Raw genomic sequence first — 18,657 nt, forward strand, 5'->3', positions numbered from 1 at the left:
CTGAATGAAGTTTGTATGTTCTCTCTATGACGACTCTAGCTGCTCTGGTTTCCCCCCACATTTCAAAGCCGGAACAAATCCGGACCAGCATCAGATAACCAAGAAAGGGTGGAGCCCATTATGGTGCATTGTTGGCTGGGGAAGAGGTGATATCGAAGGGATACAAGGATGCGATCAGTGGAACTACTAGGATCACTAAGGTGGGGGAGGGTGGGGAGAGAGGGAATATCATGACCAAAACTGAACACAATACTCCAAATTAGTCCTCACCAATGTCCTGTACATCTGTAACATGACATCCCATCTTCTATTGAGAGCCCTGCCATTCACTGTGTGGGTCCTGCCCTGGTTAGACTTCCCAAAATGCAACACCTCGCACTGCTCTGTATTAAACTCCATCATTCAATCCTTCCGAAACGATGAAGATCCTGCTGCAATTTTGGACAAACATCTTCGCTAGCTATAATACCACCACTTAATGTCATCTGAAAACTTACCAATCATGCCTTGTAAGTTCTCATCCAAATCATTGATATAGCAATGGTCCCAGCACCAACCCTGAGGCACATCACTAGTCATAGGCCTCCAGTCTGAAAAAACAGCCTTCCACAATCATGCTCTGCTTCCTTGCATCCAACAGTCACACTATTTAAATAATATTCTGCTTTTCACACACTTATCCAAACTCTGTTTTCTGTAATTTTATCATCTCTTTTAATCTGTCCAATTTTGTACTTTTCAAATTTTTTGCTTCTTAACTTCCTCCACTCAGGGGAAACAGACTCAACCTCTCGAACCTCTCATAACTGAAATGCTCCATCCCAGGCAAAACCCTGGTGAATTTCCTCTGCATCCTCTCCACCCTATCTTTAACTGCCAAAGATGTTTTTCTAAATGAAAGGCTGTTTATAGAATCACCAGTTTCCTCCCACATCCCAGAGATGCATGGGTGAACAGGTCACTGTAGATAGCCAGGAGTATGTAGTTGCGTACTAAAAATAAAGTGGGATTGTTGCAGGGTGAATGTACAGGGTGCGAGATTCTTGGCGAGGACCTGACAACATGTAGGGTAGTTTCGATACTGTACGATTCCTAAGTTATAATTAAACCGCTTAACTGCTCAAAAGCTCAGCAATTGTTTGAAATGTGCATATTCTTAACTGAATATACGTATTTTTCTTCTTTTGATTTTCAGGGTCACCCAGGGCCTCCAGGAGCCCTAGGCCCTCCTGGACCAATGGGACCCCCAGTAAGTGCCCTACATTATTAGATTAAATTTTGAATCGCATTCTTTGGAAACATGACCAATAGCTTTGGTGTTTAAAACTATTCCTCAATATGCCTTTCACACCTTTATATTCATTTAATAATGTTGTTTATAAGTATGCTCTTCAGAAATGTGATGTGTAATAGAACTGGGATACTCAACCTCTCATTGAATGTACCCAATATTGACACTGTTTATCAATTTAGTTTGTAATTTTTCATCAGATAGTTTATCTAGATTTTTTTTTATTATAGAGAAATCTTTTTTGGTAAATAGCAGGAAAGTGCATTTTGTGTGGCCATAAAATATTTAATCAACAAAATTTAATGAATTTTACATTCATGAAATATAAGAGATTTTGAAAACAACTTGAGTACATGAAGTGCAAGAGTGATGAAAGTTTATTTAACTCATTATTAATTGTGGATCAGGTTAAGAATGAATGAGATGCCTATACCTTCTTTCCACATTGCATAATAACTAGATAAATAATTCAATTTTGCCAACAACTCAAAGCAGCCCATTCATGACTTTCATTAGTGAGAAAATACTTCAATCCCTTGAATAAGCACAGAATAATTTTGAAGTCAAAAGTTCTGAGTTAGTTGTGTAATGTGTGCTTGTAAGCACTATGTGTCCCTACTTGTGCATAAAACTGAAGGAGCATGCATTCATTGAGCATTAAGCAGCACCCTTAAATGACCACACTAATCACCATTGGCTTTCCCTGCTATTTGGCATCAACTCATTGACTGCAGTGTGCACGACGTTATAAATAGATGTCAGCAATTCTTCAAGACTTCAAGGGGGGCAAATGGAAAAGCCTCAACCAGCGCCAAGTACAGGATGGCCAAGTACAGCAATTACTTGGGTGTTCTAACAGAGCACACACAATGCAGATTTTTGAATATTGAACAGAGATTTATGGCAAGAAAGCAGGTAATTCAGCCCATCATTTTCATGCTGGCCAGAGGTAGAGCTACTTTTTCCAAATCTCAATCTGTGGCCTTGAAGGTTCTGGTTCTTCATGTGCTCATTTAGGCGCTTACCAAACATGACATGTTTCCTCATTCTCAACAGCGGAGCTGCTCACATATTAGTTTCACCATGAGCACCACAATGGCTCTGGAAAGTTACAAGAACTAACCAAATCACCAAACCAACCATTTTCTTTTAGATCAGTGCCAAAACCATACAGTTGTTGTCTGATTAGCCTTTCGTGTTCCTTTTGGTGCCAGTCTCCTGTGTTTTTGCCTGTATGTCTACTTCTGTGCTGAAGTTTCCTAGTGCTGCAGCTAGGCTAATGAACGATTACTTGCTTGGTGTAAAAGAGGTAACAGATGACTGTGGAGGGCAACTATGAGCAGCCCCAACCTAGGTAGTTCAGTTTTTTTTAATCATCTTGCAATGAATAACAGCAATCTAGGCTAAATGGTGACATTTGTTCATGTGGTTGAAGCTGGTGCCCCATGTTCCTAGGCATCTCATGTAGTCATTGTGAATGGCTGTGCAATTTCCCAGGCAGATCAACTATAATCTGTTTGTTGCCCTATCGGGTAGAACTGGTGTGCAATCACTCTTGGTAAACTAGCACCTGAGCTACACTTTCTCCCTTGCCTGGCAGCAATGAATGCACCTGGTGAATCACTGCATACATTTCCATCTCTGAAGTGCCTCTACCTTGTATCGAGTTCTAGGATCTAAACTGATGCCTACGAATATTTACATCCAGTGATTTTGTATCATTTTCATCTTAATACAAGGGCTACGTAGCCCAAGCATTGGAACAAAAAAGACACAAAGATACAATTGGGATGAAAAGAGGAAGCAGGTAAAAGTGACATGTGTAACCATCTGAATCTAGTAAACCAGATAAGAGTGTGAGGAGAGGGAGAGGTGGGATGAGAAGAGGAGGTGGAGGAAGATGGCATATGGATGTATGGTTATCTTCAATGATGTCTGATTTCTTGGCCAATTGTTTTACGAATACTGATTCCAAGAAGGACAGTAGTCTCTCTAATGCAGCTTCACATGTGGGGAACAGCAAATCCCATCAATCTCCTCCTGAGGCTTACGAGAAAGGTATCCTTCTATTTACAAGTTAATATTTGGGGATTAGTGTGTAGCAATATGCTTGTTATGGTTGAAAGTCTGGAAGTGTGTGTAAGCCGCAAGATATGTGTTTACCCTTGGTGATTAGTGAGGGGATAGAGCAAAGAATCTCATGGGAGTGCTATTTTGCAGTTGCTGTTAAATGAGATTTGTGGCTAATTAAGTTGGTGCTGACCTTAGGTGGGAGATTATTAAACCTCTCACAGAAGTTTTAGGGATACTCTGCCGTCATTATCTTCCTGGCCACCACCTCTAGCCATTTCAGAGTGATCCATTTCCAATATGGAGAGTCTCCAGGCCCCCAGTCATGCAGAACTTGTCTCTAGGTGTCCATCTCTTCCATTGGGACTTGGTATCAGCATTGGAGAATCAGCATCTCTTTTCCCATGTATGTGTCACCATTCTTGTGAACGATTCACTCAACCTGGATTGCAGCTTCCCCTTTAAGAGATACATGCATGGTTAGTTACAGTTTGTGCACATAACTCTTAATGATACTTGGAATTATTATGTGCTGAAGTAAAGAAAAATTGTATTTGCTATCACATAAATTCAAGTATCTTTGGACAAGTTAGACTCAAGAAACAGCACTGCAGAGCCAAACCGGAACAGATCTCCTGCGCATGTTTTTAGCATTTGTATTCAAGGTATTTGAATTTCTCCAACTAAATACCTACATATTTTTTCCTATTTAAATTGTCTAATTACTATTATCTTTTAATAATTCTACTTTGCAAAGATTTTAGACAATGCTCTAAATCAGAAAGTATTCTCCAATTACATAATCATTTTTAACGATTATAATTTGTCCCAACATCAATAAGAAACGTTTGAAGTGTGAGTGGTGTCAATATGTTTATCCTTTGAGCAGAAAGTAAGCATCTCCAACTGACTTATTAATGTTTATTCCACCAAAGAATCACTGTATACAAATATTTCTGAAGATCCTTTAAGCTGTTTCTTTGGACATGGAGTTTGGCTTATTCATGGAGTTACAATTTTTCCCAAGCCATTATATCATAATGTCAGTGTCCAAGGATAATTATTTTTATCTGAACCCACTCCTTCAGTTGCTCAGAAATGTTCTTTTAAATAATGAAATTGTGAACCCACTGTTGAAGAAAATATTTCCATTTCATGTTGCAGAGCAGGAATGTTAAATATTTCAGGTAGGCACTTTCCCCAGCAACACATCATTACCTATCTTTGATCTTTCATGAGTCCAAGCAGTTCTGCATGGCAGAATAAATAATCATTGGCTAAAATTGTTTTCTATTTTCTCCCTATTTATATACATACATTTATTGGTACAATTTACGTATAATACAGTTAACTACTTTAACGTATTCAGAAGTGTTTTTTAGAACACAAATGTTTCTGTTTTCATTGGTGTAAACTGGTGTTTCATCAGTCTGAGGAAGGGTCTCGACCCGAAACGTCACCCATTCCTTCTCTCCTGAGATGCTGCCTGACCCGCTGAGTTACTCCAGCATTTTGGGTCGACCTTCAATTTGAACCAGCATCTGCAGTTATTTTCCTATGAATATTTTAAGAGTGTCTTCACAAATGAAAAGAATTATGTTGATATTGTATTCAAAGAGAACAAGTCTGAAATGTTTGCCAAGATAAGTCGTAAAAGAGGAATTATTAAGAGGTCTTAAAAATATACAAATTGCCAAGCCCAAGTAAAGCAGATCTCAATCTGTTAGAAGAAGCCTGGGGAAAAATAGTATCTGGCTACTGGAGATGAGCTGAGGGGAGACAATTGAGCTGCATACAATTGTGAGTAGGACATTTCTCTAATAACAGAAGTCTAAAACTAGAGGGGAAAGATTTAGAGTAATTTTTGAAGGATTATACGGGAGATGAGGGGGAAATGTCTCCCAGACTGCATTAAGGGTTTGGAAATCACTGCCTGAAAGAGTGACAGAGGCAGATATCATTATCCCATTTAAGCTATATTTGGAGACAAGAAAGTGCAGATGCTGGTTTACAAAAAAAAAGTACTGGAGTAATCCAGCATCGGATAGACGACATTTTGGTCTGGACCTTTCTTCAGATTGGAATATAAACAACCTTTCAAACAATACTTGAATCTGTTCTTAAAGAACTGTGACCTACAGGGCAATGTGTCAAGTGCTGGGAGGTGGGAGTAGGCTGGGTTGTTCTTTGTAAACTGCACAGGCATGATGAGCTAAATATCTTCATACGGTTAAATTTTTCATTACATTTTTGGTGAGTAGTTAAAAATGGCATCATGCAATGCTACATCTTGTAATTCATCAGCTCTTATTTCTAAGTGTCATCCTATTGTTTTCATATTTTGGAATACTTACATCTAGTAGAAAAAAAACTAAAATACAAATACAACATTAAAAGAGCAAAAGGTGAGATTCAATGAGTATCTCTGGCTTTACCTTGAATTTTACCTCCACATTATTTAATCAACCGGAAAGTGGTAAGTATGCCAAGCACTGGGACTGTGATTCCATACTTGCTTCTGCAAAATCTCTATATTCGCAATATTAAATTTGTTCAGATGAATGTAAAGAATAATATGGTAGCAGAATTAAACAAAACAACAGAAAATCATCAAATATTCAAATATGTTTTTAATAAGTGAAGCTGCTGCTCAGTTAACTGCTGATTGTTGTAAAAGGTGTAACTCTGAATGAATGCAAAGATGTTAATATTTTTATAAGAGTAGGTTTATACTGTACACTAATTACATAATATTTTGTCATGTGCCACTGGCATTACAGTTGTATTCATTAAATCTCCATATTAAAATAATGGTTATGCTGTTGAGTTGCTAACATCTAGATGATTATGACATTTGTAACCTGTGGCTTATGTATCTATCACAGGGTGTCAGAGGCATTCAAGGATCCCCTGGATTGAGAGGGATAAAGGGCCGCAGGGTAAGCAAGCACTTTCAAATACAAATGGAATAAATAGCCTTATTGTGAAGAGCATCTCAATCACAGCAAGTGAGTTATTAATATATTGTGCTGTATTGAAGACAATAGTCATTGGAAAAAAGAGGTTTTACAATCGTGATTGCACCAAGACAATGGTAAAGAATAATACTATGCAGCATATTACTAGTTAGAGAATTGTTTCTCTGTATTTTCATGCACCAGGAATTAAAAATAACACTTAGCAGTGCTAGTGAGCAAGCATATCATATCGCTAATATCCATCTATTTGAAATGGAACTTTTGCATCCTTACCATATCCGACAAAAATAACTGCATTAATAAGGAAAGGTGGCTCAATGTTACATAGAGATAGGCCCACCTACACCCACGAGGGTATAAGGAGCAAGTGCATGTCATATCTTGTAGTTGGTTCATGAGTGGAAGTCTGCAGCAAATGTCACATTGCACTGGCGTCAGTACTGTAGGTCTAGGCCTTTTCAGGCTCACTATAATTCACACAAAATATATCTGTTTGCCCACTCCCATTGTACTAATTGCAGCATGTGATACCTAAAGAGTTATGAATATAGTATTGTTGATGCTATTGACATGCTCTCCCAGTTTAGATACCAGTTCCCAGCTGTTTATGAGGAGGAGAACTTTGCAAGGTTGAATGGAAGTCTTGGTTCATCTTGTTTATTCTTTATTTGTTTTATTAGGATATAGTGCAGCTGCATGGCTTGTTAGGCAGGACTACAGGGCATTTAACAGGCAAACCTGTGGATGACTCTGGAGTCACACATTCACTAGACCAGTTAAAGATGGTAGATTTTTTTCTCTGAAGAACATGTGAGAAATTTGCAGCACTTAAATAGTTTTTATGGTCATTAGACTATTATCCAAATTTGAAATTCCACAGATGCTATGGTTGGATTAGTCTTTGACGATGGTTGATATTTGAGTATAGTTATAGCACTTCCAAAATCTTTTCTTTCTTCATGCATTTTTCTAAGTTTTCAAAAGTCATAACGACTGTGGCATTGCAGATCTAACCTTTGGAAAGTAAATTCTGTTCTCCATAAATCTCAGTGCCTTGAGCAGAAAAATATACAAAATTTCTAATCTTTGAAGTCAAAATCTGACTATTGAGAGTTTACCATTTAATTAATGATCGGAGAGGGAATATAGTTGGGACCGGTTTGCTAAAAAAATAACGTTGATTCTGGTGAGTAAATTTTTCTGATGGTATGAGTCTAATGTCACATCGAATAGTGTTAAACAAAACTATCCGTGAGTTCCACATAGTAAATTTAATTCACAACATGTTTCACAATGAAAAGTAAATTTTAAAAATCATGGGAATGACATGACCAAAATAAACCAATTACACTGAAATCCAATCGTTGTGTGGCTTGGGAAGATATTTTTCCAATTACAGTGCCTCATTTCTGATGGGAGCTTCTCTGGGATCAGGCCAGATGTTGAAATCAGGGATATTGAGGCACACTAGTGCAGTAGAATGCGAGCACACTGAGTCACTTTTCTCTTGAGGAAAGATGAGGATTAAACTGATGAAGGTCATTAAAATGATGGATTGGTGTTCTTCCATCCAAATACTGTTTTCTCCTGTGTGTATTTATACATAGTATATATATATTTTAATCGTTTGTGATTTCAGCAGTGGATTTCTGTCCAACCATACAGCTCTCCAAGAGCACTCTATTGACATCTATTTTCAACTGTCTCTAAACAAGATAATCCACAAACAAGCAGTGTAATTGGCATTTTCCAATAAATTTCCAATACAGGCATCATACTGTGCAAAGAATGGTCAGCAGGTGTGAAGGCTGGAGGGGGGGGGGGGGTTGATTTTAGAGAGGCCTGTCCCTAAGAGAAAACAAATAACCAGCAGCTGGACGGTTAGGAACAACAAAGTAGGGTCATTAGTGGGTTGAGAAGGTGTGGGAGTTCAGAGAAGGAAAGAAAAAGGAAAAGGGAAGTGGCCAGGAGATCATTGAATAGAAGGGAGAGGTGGTTAGGGAAAGGGGAGAATGAATATCAGAGGGGTTCTTAGGGAGCCAGGTGTTAAAGGGGTCAAGAAATCTGGAACTAGATATCATTCAACACCTTAACAGGGAGAACTCTGCCACTTTACAGCAAGTACTTGTTGAGGTTTGTGAAAATGATTTGCAACCTCTTTGCAAGCATGGCGAGTACTAATAGGTTGATTAAAAACCCTGAACTAAATGGCACTCAGGTTACAAGTATCTTGAATATGCATGTTATTATCTCAATTTAGTTAAAACTGAAATTTATTGACATTGAATCGTATCTTTTAATAAAAATTGCTGATTTTGCCACACACAGAGAAACTGAGAAATCACCCTCTTTGTGCCAGAAGGACCTGAAATAAACAATGGTCTGTATTTGAATAAGGAGAGCAGGCAGAAAAAAATTAGTTGAGGTCAAGATCAGATTATTGAAAGTTTTTGAGGGTTTGAACTGTGTTTCGGGTATTCCAGTTAGCTCAATTGCTGATAACAGTTTTTTTAGGTGGGTGAGACATGTTCTTCCTCCCCTTCTTCCCCTCCCCTTCCTTCTGATTCCCCTGTCCTCCTCTTCCTCCCTCATGAACACCTACACTTCCTCTTCCCTCCAATTCCCCTCTTACACCACGTCTCTCCCCTTTCCTCTTCTCTTCCAACTTCCCTTTTCTTTATCCCTACTCGCATCTTCCCTCTCTCCATCCCACCCTCTAAACCACACACCCCGCTCCCACTTGTCAGCTTGCATCATGCCATCACACTGGTCTTCCCCATAAAATATATGGATAACCTCTGAGAACAAGCTCAAAAAAGCTTTGCAGATTCAGAAAATTAATTTGGTAATTACCGTGTGCATGAGTGATGAACATTGTTGATTTGCCTCCACTAGCAAGTTGTGATCCATTAATTTGGAGAGTTCGTGTTCAATATATAGAGTTACACTAGCGAGCCTTTTTCCATGCTCTTTGACTCAATGGCATATGGTGGATGCACTTAGTATTGACTCATTCCAAAGCAAATTGGATACCTTTCAGACAATAAAAAAAGTGGTCAAATGTGAGTAATTTCAGACACAAAATAAGTGTAGCAAGCTTGGCAGAAACAGGTGACTGCGGTCCAATAGTTTGCCATTTATAATTAACACTGGGGTTTTTGATTTCTAAATGAGCCATAACCAAACACAGACTACTTGCCATAGTTGGTCAACTAATCTATAATGATATTATCCTACATCTACCAGGATGCTGGAAGATAAATTAGATCAAGACTTTGGTTGTTTTCAACATAGTCTGGTAACTTACTATGCAAAATAATCATATTCCACGCCTTTTTATACAATGTCAGCCCTCTTGGAGCTCTTAGGTCACAGTAGCAGCAGCTGTAAGAAATTTAAACCTGAGCAGCAAAATTTGGCAATGATACTAGGAAAAAAATCCCTTAGTGACAGTGTAGAAGACTCTTGTTTAAAAGAACAGCTGGTTTTGTTAGTGTATTACATGGACTTGAGCATGCACTTAGAGTTCAGGTAAAATTCTTTTTCAGATTTCAAATTCTTTTTGCATTTTTCTTAAAAGGAGTGCAGAAAATATGATAATTTTATTCTGAAACATAATTTTATTTCATGTTTCTTTAAGTATAAAGTGAATTAATTTTGATATAAAGTTAAGAAAAACAATGATTAGCCTGGTGCTGCTATTCAGAAGCAATGGCATTTATCTGTTTCTATATTTATTTGTAAGTGCAGAATTTGTGTGCATGTGCTGTTGAGCATGGATGTCCTAGAAGTATTGAAATCATGCTCACAGATCTGGATTGCATAATCCATCACTTTGCTACACCACGTGAAATCCCATGCTGGAGCGCAGTCGGATGTTGGAGAATGCCTAGCATCTCAGTTCTCATTCATTTCAATGCAAATATTATCCTAGATTACCAGAGGCTGTGCCCCTGTCCAGGTGATGCTGCTGGTGTCTGAGCCAGTGAGATTTTTCCTCCACATCTGAACACAGCAAAAACCTGAGATGATAATTCGAGGTGCAATATACTGTGTCAGCAAGATCTAGTCCAACCATTCCTTTCACATTCCTTTTCATTGAAGATTAATGGGGAAAATGGGTTCCAATTCACGGTACACTGACAGAGAAACATGAGAAAGAGGTGATGGTTCTTTGAAACAGGCTTCACTCGAATCAACTGTGCCCTAGCAAAGCAGGTAATAGGGCTTTAAAATAAATAGTGAGTGGGGTGGGGGTAGAGGGATTGTTCTTATTAAGGGAAATTTGGAAAGTTAAAGGGAAAGAGCCAAATGACACTGCAGGGTAGCAAAATGGGAAACAGTAAGCAGAGTCTGTCAGGAAGGTTCAGAGCATACAAGCATAAGAGTATTCTGCCAAGAGATAAAATGATAGAAAGATTGAAAGCGTTTTTATCAGAATGCGCATCTCATTTGTAACAAGGAATATGATTTCATGTTATAAATAGAAATAAATGCGTTCATTCCAATAGTCATTTCAGAGAAGTGTTTGCAAAGTTACGTAGTAGGGAATTGAATATTTCAGAATACTGGATTTTTAGAAAAGATAGTTTAGTTTAGAGATACAGCGCGGAAACGTGCCCACGGAGTCCGCACTGACCAGCGATTCCCGCACACTCGCGCTATCCTACACACACTAGGGACAATTTTACACATACACCAAGCCAATTAACCTACAAATCTGCCATCTTTGGAGTGTGGGGGGTAACCGAAGATCTTGGAAAAAAACCCACACGGTCACAGGGAGAACATACAAACTCTGTACAGTCAGCACCCGTAGTTGGGATCGAACCCAGGTCTCCGGCGCTGCAAATGTTGTAAGGCAGCAACTCTACCCTTGCACCACTGTGCCGCCCAATATTGAAATTGAAATATACATTCAAAAGAAGTAATGCTTGACCTGACAATAAAGGATGCAACAAAAGCAGAAGGAAAAAAGGTTCATAGCTTGGAAAATTAAGTAGTCATACCAGTTATGGATGACACTAAGAAACAGAAGAAATAGAAAACATTTAACAAAGTTCATTTTAGACATTCAAACAGGAGAAGTAATGCAGGCCATAGTGTGAATTGGATGCACGTGTTACAAGAGTGATACAATAATCACGGAGTGTTAAACAGCATATAACCAAATTAGCAATGATGGTGTGATAGTGAATACAGTATGGTTTCCACAAACAGCTTGTAGGAGGACCAATGAGAGAATGGGTATTTAAATCCAGTTTTGTGCAATGAGCAAGGGTTAATCAGTACATTGCTGGGTTGAGAGGCCTTTATGGAACAGTGATCATTATACCATAGAAGTTTAGTTAAAAATTGAATGTAATTTGGTTCACTCCAAAACCAGTATCTCAAATATAAATATAGAAGTGTAAGGATGTCTGTGGCATAAATTAGGTGTAGTAGGACGGTAACTACCTTAAGAGACATGACAGTAAACAAACGATGGTTAGCATTAAAAAAATTAATCAATAGTTGACTACAAATATATTTCTTGTTAAGGCACAAAACCTCAACAGAAAAAGTGTTCCAGTGCTGGCTCTCTAGAAGATAAAGATATATTCATAATGCTGCCAAATGGAACAAAGCCTGGAGATGGGGAAAATTTCAGAATTCAGGCAAGAGCACTGGGAATTAAAGACTGGGAGGAAAGTGAAATAAGAAAGAAATCTATTGAGGAATATAATAGAATGTAAAAACTTCCATAGCTGCGTAATTGTATATTGCGACCAAAAAGGGTGATGATAGCCATCAGGAAATGATGAGAAATTAAACAAATAATTTATGCTCGTCTTCAAGAAAGATAGTACAGATTTGGGTTCATATCTCATTAACATTGACAGGTTGTGGTTAGCTGCAACTCTGCAACAAATACTTTTTCAGTATCAGATGTCTGTACAAGAAGTTTCCAGTTTACCTGGGAGATGGTTACAGCTACTCTTCAACCTTTATGATAGAAAGTGTGGTACCATTGCCTGACCTTGTGGACAAATTTTCCAATGGTGCTCCTATATTCCTAAATGATATATGATGTATCTTGGTTTAATGTTTTCAAATTTTCTGTTCATTATATAAAACATAATCTAAAGTAGCTTGAATCCACATGCAAAAAATTGCATTTAGTTTCCAATATCACCATCTGAATTGTTCTTGTAATAAGTGAAAATGAGATTTGACATTTGACTGAAAAATTGATCCGAGGGGAATTGTCGTATTTGGAGAAAAATGCTATTAAATTACTGTCTTCAAGTGAAGATCTGAGATTTGTGCCAGAATTTAGCTCTTTTAACCATTTAACCATTTAATATCTCTGTTACTTCTGAGAAGATAAGTTACTCAGCGTTTCAGCTATGACATCTTAACTGCAAACAGCCAATATTTCTCTATTGATCTCTCATGGGCCTGCAACATTTAAATTGAACAAACTGAGCATCAACAGTGAACACTGCTAATATCCCAGAGGGTGCCATAATGTAAAATAAAATAATGGAATTCTTCCAAAAAGTAGTGTGTATATATCAATCGTTCACATCTGTAATAAAGTAAGTGGAAAGGATTGCCTTTCGTAGTTCTACCATTAACCCATATTCTGCCATTTAAACTTATTAAGTAGTGCATTCTTTTTAACAATTGTTAAGGAATACAGGATGGATTTAAGATGAAATGCGCCAATACATAATCGCATTTTCTCTCCTCACTTCTATTGGGCATTTACCCTGAACAATTAATTGTAGAAAGCATGATCAAATTCACAATTTCCACCAATTCTGCAGCAAACAATATTTTGATGTGGTGCCTAAGCTATCAAAACAAAAACAGACTCTAATAGATTCTGAAGCTACATACAATAGAAAAGGCTAGCAAGGACAATTATGGATACCTGACCGAAGAGAACCCTGACAGTTTGTAATAAAGAATAAGGAAATCGGCGGGAATTAAACTACGTTCAGCATGTCATCACGGGAGATGACACAAAAATAGCCAGAAATATAAGAAACCCTCAGCTCAATTGACAAGCTGAACCGGTACTTTGGATCAGTCTTCACTAAGGAAGATACAAACAATCTCCCAAATGTTCTTGTGGCCAGAGATCCTAGGGTGACGGAGGAACTGAAGGAAATTCACATTAGGCAGGAAATGGTGTTGGGTAGACTGATGGGACTGAAGGCTGATAAATCCCCAGGGCCTGATAGTCTACATCCCAGGGTACTTAAGGAGGTGGCTCTAGAAATCGTAGATGCATTGGTGATCATTTTCCAATGTTCTATAGATTCAGGATCAGTTCCTGTGGATTGGAGGGTAGCTAATGTTATCCCACTTTTTAAGAAAGGAGGGAGAGAGAAAACAGGAAATTATAGACCAGTTAGTCTGACATCAGTGGTGGGGAAGATGCTGGAGTCAATTATAAAAGAAGAAATTGCAGAGCATTTGGATAGCAATAACAGGATTGTTCCGAGTCAGCATGGATTTACGAAGGGGAAATCATGCTTGACTAATCTTCTGGAATTTTTTGAGGATGTAACTAGGGAAATGGACAGGGAAGAGCCAGTGGATGTAGCGTACCTGGACTTTCAGAAAGCCTTCAACAAGGTCCCACATAGGAGATTAGTGGGCAAAATTAGAGCACATGGTATTGGGGGTAGGATACTGACATCGATAGAAAATTGGTTGGCAGACAGGAAACAAAGAGTATGGATAAATGGGTCCCTTTCAGAATGGCAGGCAGTGACTAGTGGGGTACCGCAAGGCTCAGTGCTGGGACCGCAGCTATTTACAATATACATTAATGACTTGGATGAAGGGATTAAAAGCAACATTAGCAAATTTGCAGATGACACAAAGCTGGGTGGCAGTGTGAACTGTGAGGAGGATGCTATGAAGATGCAGGGTGACTTGGACAGGTTGTGTGAGTGGGCAGATGCATGGCAGATGCAGTTTAATGTGGATAAGTGTGAGGTTATCCACTTTGGTGGTAAGAACAGGAAGGCAGATTATTATCTGAATGGTGTCAAGTTAGAAAAAGGGGAAGTACATCGAGATCTGGGTGTCCTAGTTCATCAGTCACTGAAAGGAAGCATGCAGGTACAGCAGGCGGTGAAGAAAGCCAATGGAATGTTGGCCTTCATAACAAGAGGAGTTGAGTGTAGGAGCAAAGAGGTCCTTCTGCAGTTGTACAGGGCCCTACTGAGACCACACCTGGAGTATTGCGTGCAGTTTTGGTCTCCAAACTTGAGGAAGGACATTCTTGCTATTGAGGGAGTGCAGCGTAGGTTCACGAGGTTAATTCCAGAATGGCGGGACTGTCATGCGTTGAAAGACTGGAGCTACTGGGCTTGTATACTCTGGAATTTAGAAGGATGAGAGGGGATCTTATTGAAACATATAAGATTATTAAGTGATTGGACACGTTAGAGGCAGGAAACATGTTCCTGATGTTGGGGGAGTCCCGAACCAGGGGTCGCAGTTTAAGAATAAGAGTTAGGCCATTTAGAACGGAGATGAGGAAAAACTTTTTCACTCAGAGAGTTGTGAAGCTGTGGAAGTTTCTGCCTCAGCAGGCAGTGGAGGCCAATTCTCTGGTTGCTTTCAAGAGAGAGTTAGATAAAGCTCAATGATAGCGGAGTCAAGGTATGGGGAGAAGGCAGGAACGGGGTACTGATTGTGGATGATCAGCCATGATCACGGTGAATGGCGGTGCTGGCTCGAAGGGCAGAATGGCCTACTCCTGCACCTATTGTCTAATGAGAATGAAGAATGGAAGGAAGGAAGTATTAGTAAAATAAAATATCAGAGAGATTGGTGATGCAAAAAGATGATCTACTAGTGCTTAAATTAGGCTATTTTCAGAGACTTCAGGGATAACAAACTTTAATTTTATTATAGGTCCTACACAAACTAACTAATAAATAATCCAATCACCAAATCCATGCTAATCCTTCATGCCAAATCTTTATAACAGTTTTTATTGCCGTAGAGTAGGAAAAATAGTCAATGGATTTGTGTAAATTATCTCAAAGCATACCATTAATTTTGCTTGCAATCTACTTTTACCACGTTAATCAGTACTAATATTATTTATTCCGTTGTTTCTTACAATAAAAAAATACGTTCAGGCAATACTGCCACATATTTTAACAATGTGGCTCACTTGAGTCATATTTTACCATTAAAAGATCTCATCAGATTTTATTGTTATCTTTGCCACTGTTCTAGACAATGATTTTAGGCCTGAAATTCCTGGGAGTTTGTTAAGCAGGCACATGTAAAGTATGACAAAGTAGGATACATACCTGCACTAACTAGAACCTAAGAGTACCATCCCACAACACAAGAGAAGGGTAATCTGCATGGTCAGGTTTTGCCACCCATCTCTCGAAAAGCATATGAGCTCACTCTGAAATTTCTTTCAGAGGTTGAATTAGTCCCATCATATCTAAACAGCAGCAACGATGTCTTGCAAGATTCAATGAATTGTGTCCTCTAGTGTCTTACTGCTGATAGAAGTATTTCCCAGAGAATGTGTATAAAATCATGAGAGGAATAGATCGGGTAGATGCACAGAGTCTCTTGCCCACAGTAGGGGAATCAAGGACCAGAGGACATAGGTTGAAGGTGAAGGGGAAAAGATTTTATAGGAATCTGAGGGGTACCTTTTTCGCACAAAGGGTGGTGGGTGTATGAAACAAGCTGCCAGATGAGGTAGTTGAGGCTGGGACTATCCCAATGTTTAAGAAACGGTTAGACAGGTACATGGATAGGACAGGTTTGGAGGGATATGCACCCAAGTGCAGGCAGGTGGGACTAGTGTAGCTGGAACATGTTGGCCGATGTGAACAAGTTGGGCCAAAGGCCCTGTTTCCACACTGTATCACTCTATGTACACATTCTCTTTCTAGATTAACAACCTGCCCTTGGTAAACATTTTCCGGAGAGTTCAGTGGACCTTATTCTATCTCCCATCGTTTCAACTTTTCTTTCCAATTAACTAGCACTCTGAAAAATATTTAATACCCTTAGCTTTCAAGGAATTTCAAAAATTATTCGAGTCCTAAAATTATTGTAAATTGTTAATGATGATGATGGAAGTTAGTGTGAGGTGTGAAGAAGGGTCCCACCCCAAAACCCTCCTATCCATGTCCTCCAGTGATGCTTCCTGACCAGCTGGGTTATTCTAACACTTTGTGTTTTAAATAACTGAAAAATATCTAATTATAAAGTCAAAAATCAATAACTCCTTGAGGCGCTTCAGACCATCTTATTGACTGTTTACCTAAAAGCACTTCAAGGAGCAGTTTTAGTGCCAGGCCTAATAAACATTGAATGGCCTAAAGGTTGTTTTGATAGTATTAACATTTGAACTCTGTGTTTGTTTCATATTCCTCCATTACTTTAATGTTGTATTTGAACGTAAACCAATGGCACAGAGATGTCAAAGGGTAAAGGTTTCATCTGTTGGCTGTAACAAAATCATAAATAAACCCAACAAAATCATATTTACATCATTGCCTTAAAAAGTTAAGATATTTTCCCTCCATAATGGCAAAATCTGCATTCAGTCATTGCCAGCTGCACATTCCAAACATTGTCACATGATTGTTCTATGATATAAGACTGGCATGCATCAGAAATCATTGGTGATCCTAAACATTTAAATCACATGGATTTTAATTGGAAGCCACGCCAGATATTTGCAGGTTTGAGCAAATAGATGTAGTTAGGAATGCAGAAACATCTCTTTGTAGAATCTAAAGTATATCTAACACATGAACAACAACATATGCTTTGTTTCTCTTCGTGCCTCATCAACAGGCTACATTCCAGTCTGATTAGTACTCTGCACTTCTATTTGCTTGGCACATATTTGGGGACAATTTCTAAAGTGTTTCAGTTGTCACAATTTTGTTGTAGCTCATTTGTAAAGTACAGGTCCTGTCAAAATATTTACAAAATTAGCACCATTCATCATGAAAGCTATCCAAACATGTTTCATGTTTGAAAATATTGGTATTTGGAAAGGTTGACATTGATTAGTAGTTAGTACAAAGGCAGTTTTCTAAAGAATACACAGATAGTAAAAAAAACAAATTTGTGGTTAGGAATATGGAGTATCTATGTGGGAAAAAGTGATGCATGCTATATTGTGGGCATATTTTTCTGTATATAAACGACATCATCTAAAGCAGAATATACAGCAACAGAAAAACTGAATTTATATGGAGACAGTTGGGACCACAATATGAAATATCATGTAATGTGCTAGCCCCAACTACTTGGATTAAGGTGGTCAAGTGAATGCTTGAATGTGTTCAAATAATGTTTACACCTAATGGTAATTATTACCACTGCCATCTTTGAGGAGGAACAAGGATCTTCTGCTCATTTATTTCATCAAATAGAATTTCACAAAATATTAATGTCAGTAAATTTGCCCTCTTCAAGAAAAAGACGCAGGCAAATTGAAGAGGAACAACCTGAAAAAGACAAATGAGAAAATGTTTGCAAGTACTTCACATCCCGACCAAAGTGCTTTCCTGAGCCAGTCCTATTTGCCTCAACAGATCAATGGGCTAATGATCTATTGACCTCTATCGGGTAAAGTGGGGATTTGGCAGCCAGAAATTACAGGATCAACCATGATGTTATTGAATGACAAGGGGGTTTAGGACTTGTTTCTCTAGTTGCATTACCAATATCCTCAGTCGCACAGTACTAAAATCTAAGTACATTACTACAGCTTTGACATGAATAATTGTACAAGCAAATCATTTATTTCTTATTAACACATATTAAACGCGGCAAATAAAATGAGTTGGAGGTGACAAATTACACTGGAGAGTAAATCTGGAATCACCTGAGTCATTGATCATTAGTATACATACAAAAAAAGAGAAGAACTGGATGTATCTAGAGTATTACTCCACAGTCTAAAATTTGATCCAATTTGTTTTGCAATTCAAATCAAAGGGGCCTCATGCTACTCTCAAATCAAACAGAAAATAACCAATCCCCACAGTTTATGTGAGCAGAAATGATATCAATATCTGGCTGAAGATATAAATGTGGAGATTTAAATGTGCACGATGGAATTGTGGAGATTTTCCATTTTGCTACATAAGAAGCGAAAGGTTATCAGCATCTCTAAAATAAAGAAAAAAGGTATTATTTTCAATTATTTTTACTCAATCACGGAATTCTCTGACTTAACCTAGGACACTTAGATTGTATAAATTTAAGTTGTAGTTTCTTTTGTGTGTATCTTACAACGGCAACAACTGAACT

General features: G+C 38.3%; 1 protein-coding gene across 1 annotated transcript in view; it reads left to right on the plus strand.

The window, feature by feature from the left end:
- Window positions 1-18,657, plus strand: part of LOC144608367 (uncharacterized) — a 334,350-nt gene that overhangs the window by 205,992 nt on the left and 109,701 nt on the right. Inside the window, 2 exon segments of the mRNA XM_078426045.1 lie at window positions 1,196-1,249; window positions 6,247-6,300. Of these exon segments, the coding sequence (XP_078282171.1) occupies window positions 1,196-1,249; window positions 6,247-6,300 (108 nt within the window).

This window comes from Rhinoraja longicauda, chromosome 31 (genome assembly GCF_053455715.1).
Source record: "Rhinoraja longicauda isolate Sanriku21f chromosome 31, sRhiLon1.1, whole genome shotgun sequence".
Taxonomy (NCBI): domain Eukaryota; kingdom Metazoa; phylum Chordata; class Chondrichthyes; order Rajiformes; family Arhynchobatidae; genus Rhinoraja; species Rhinoraja longicauda.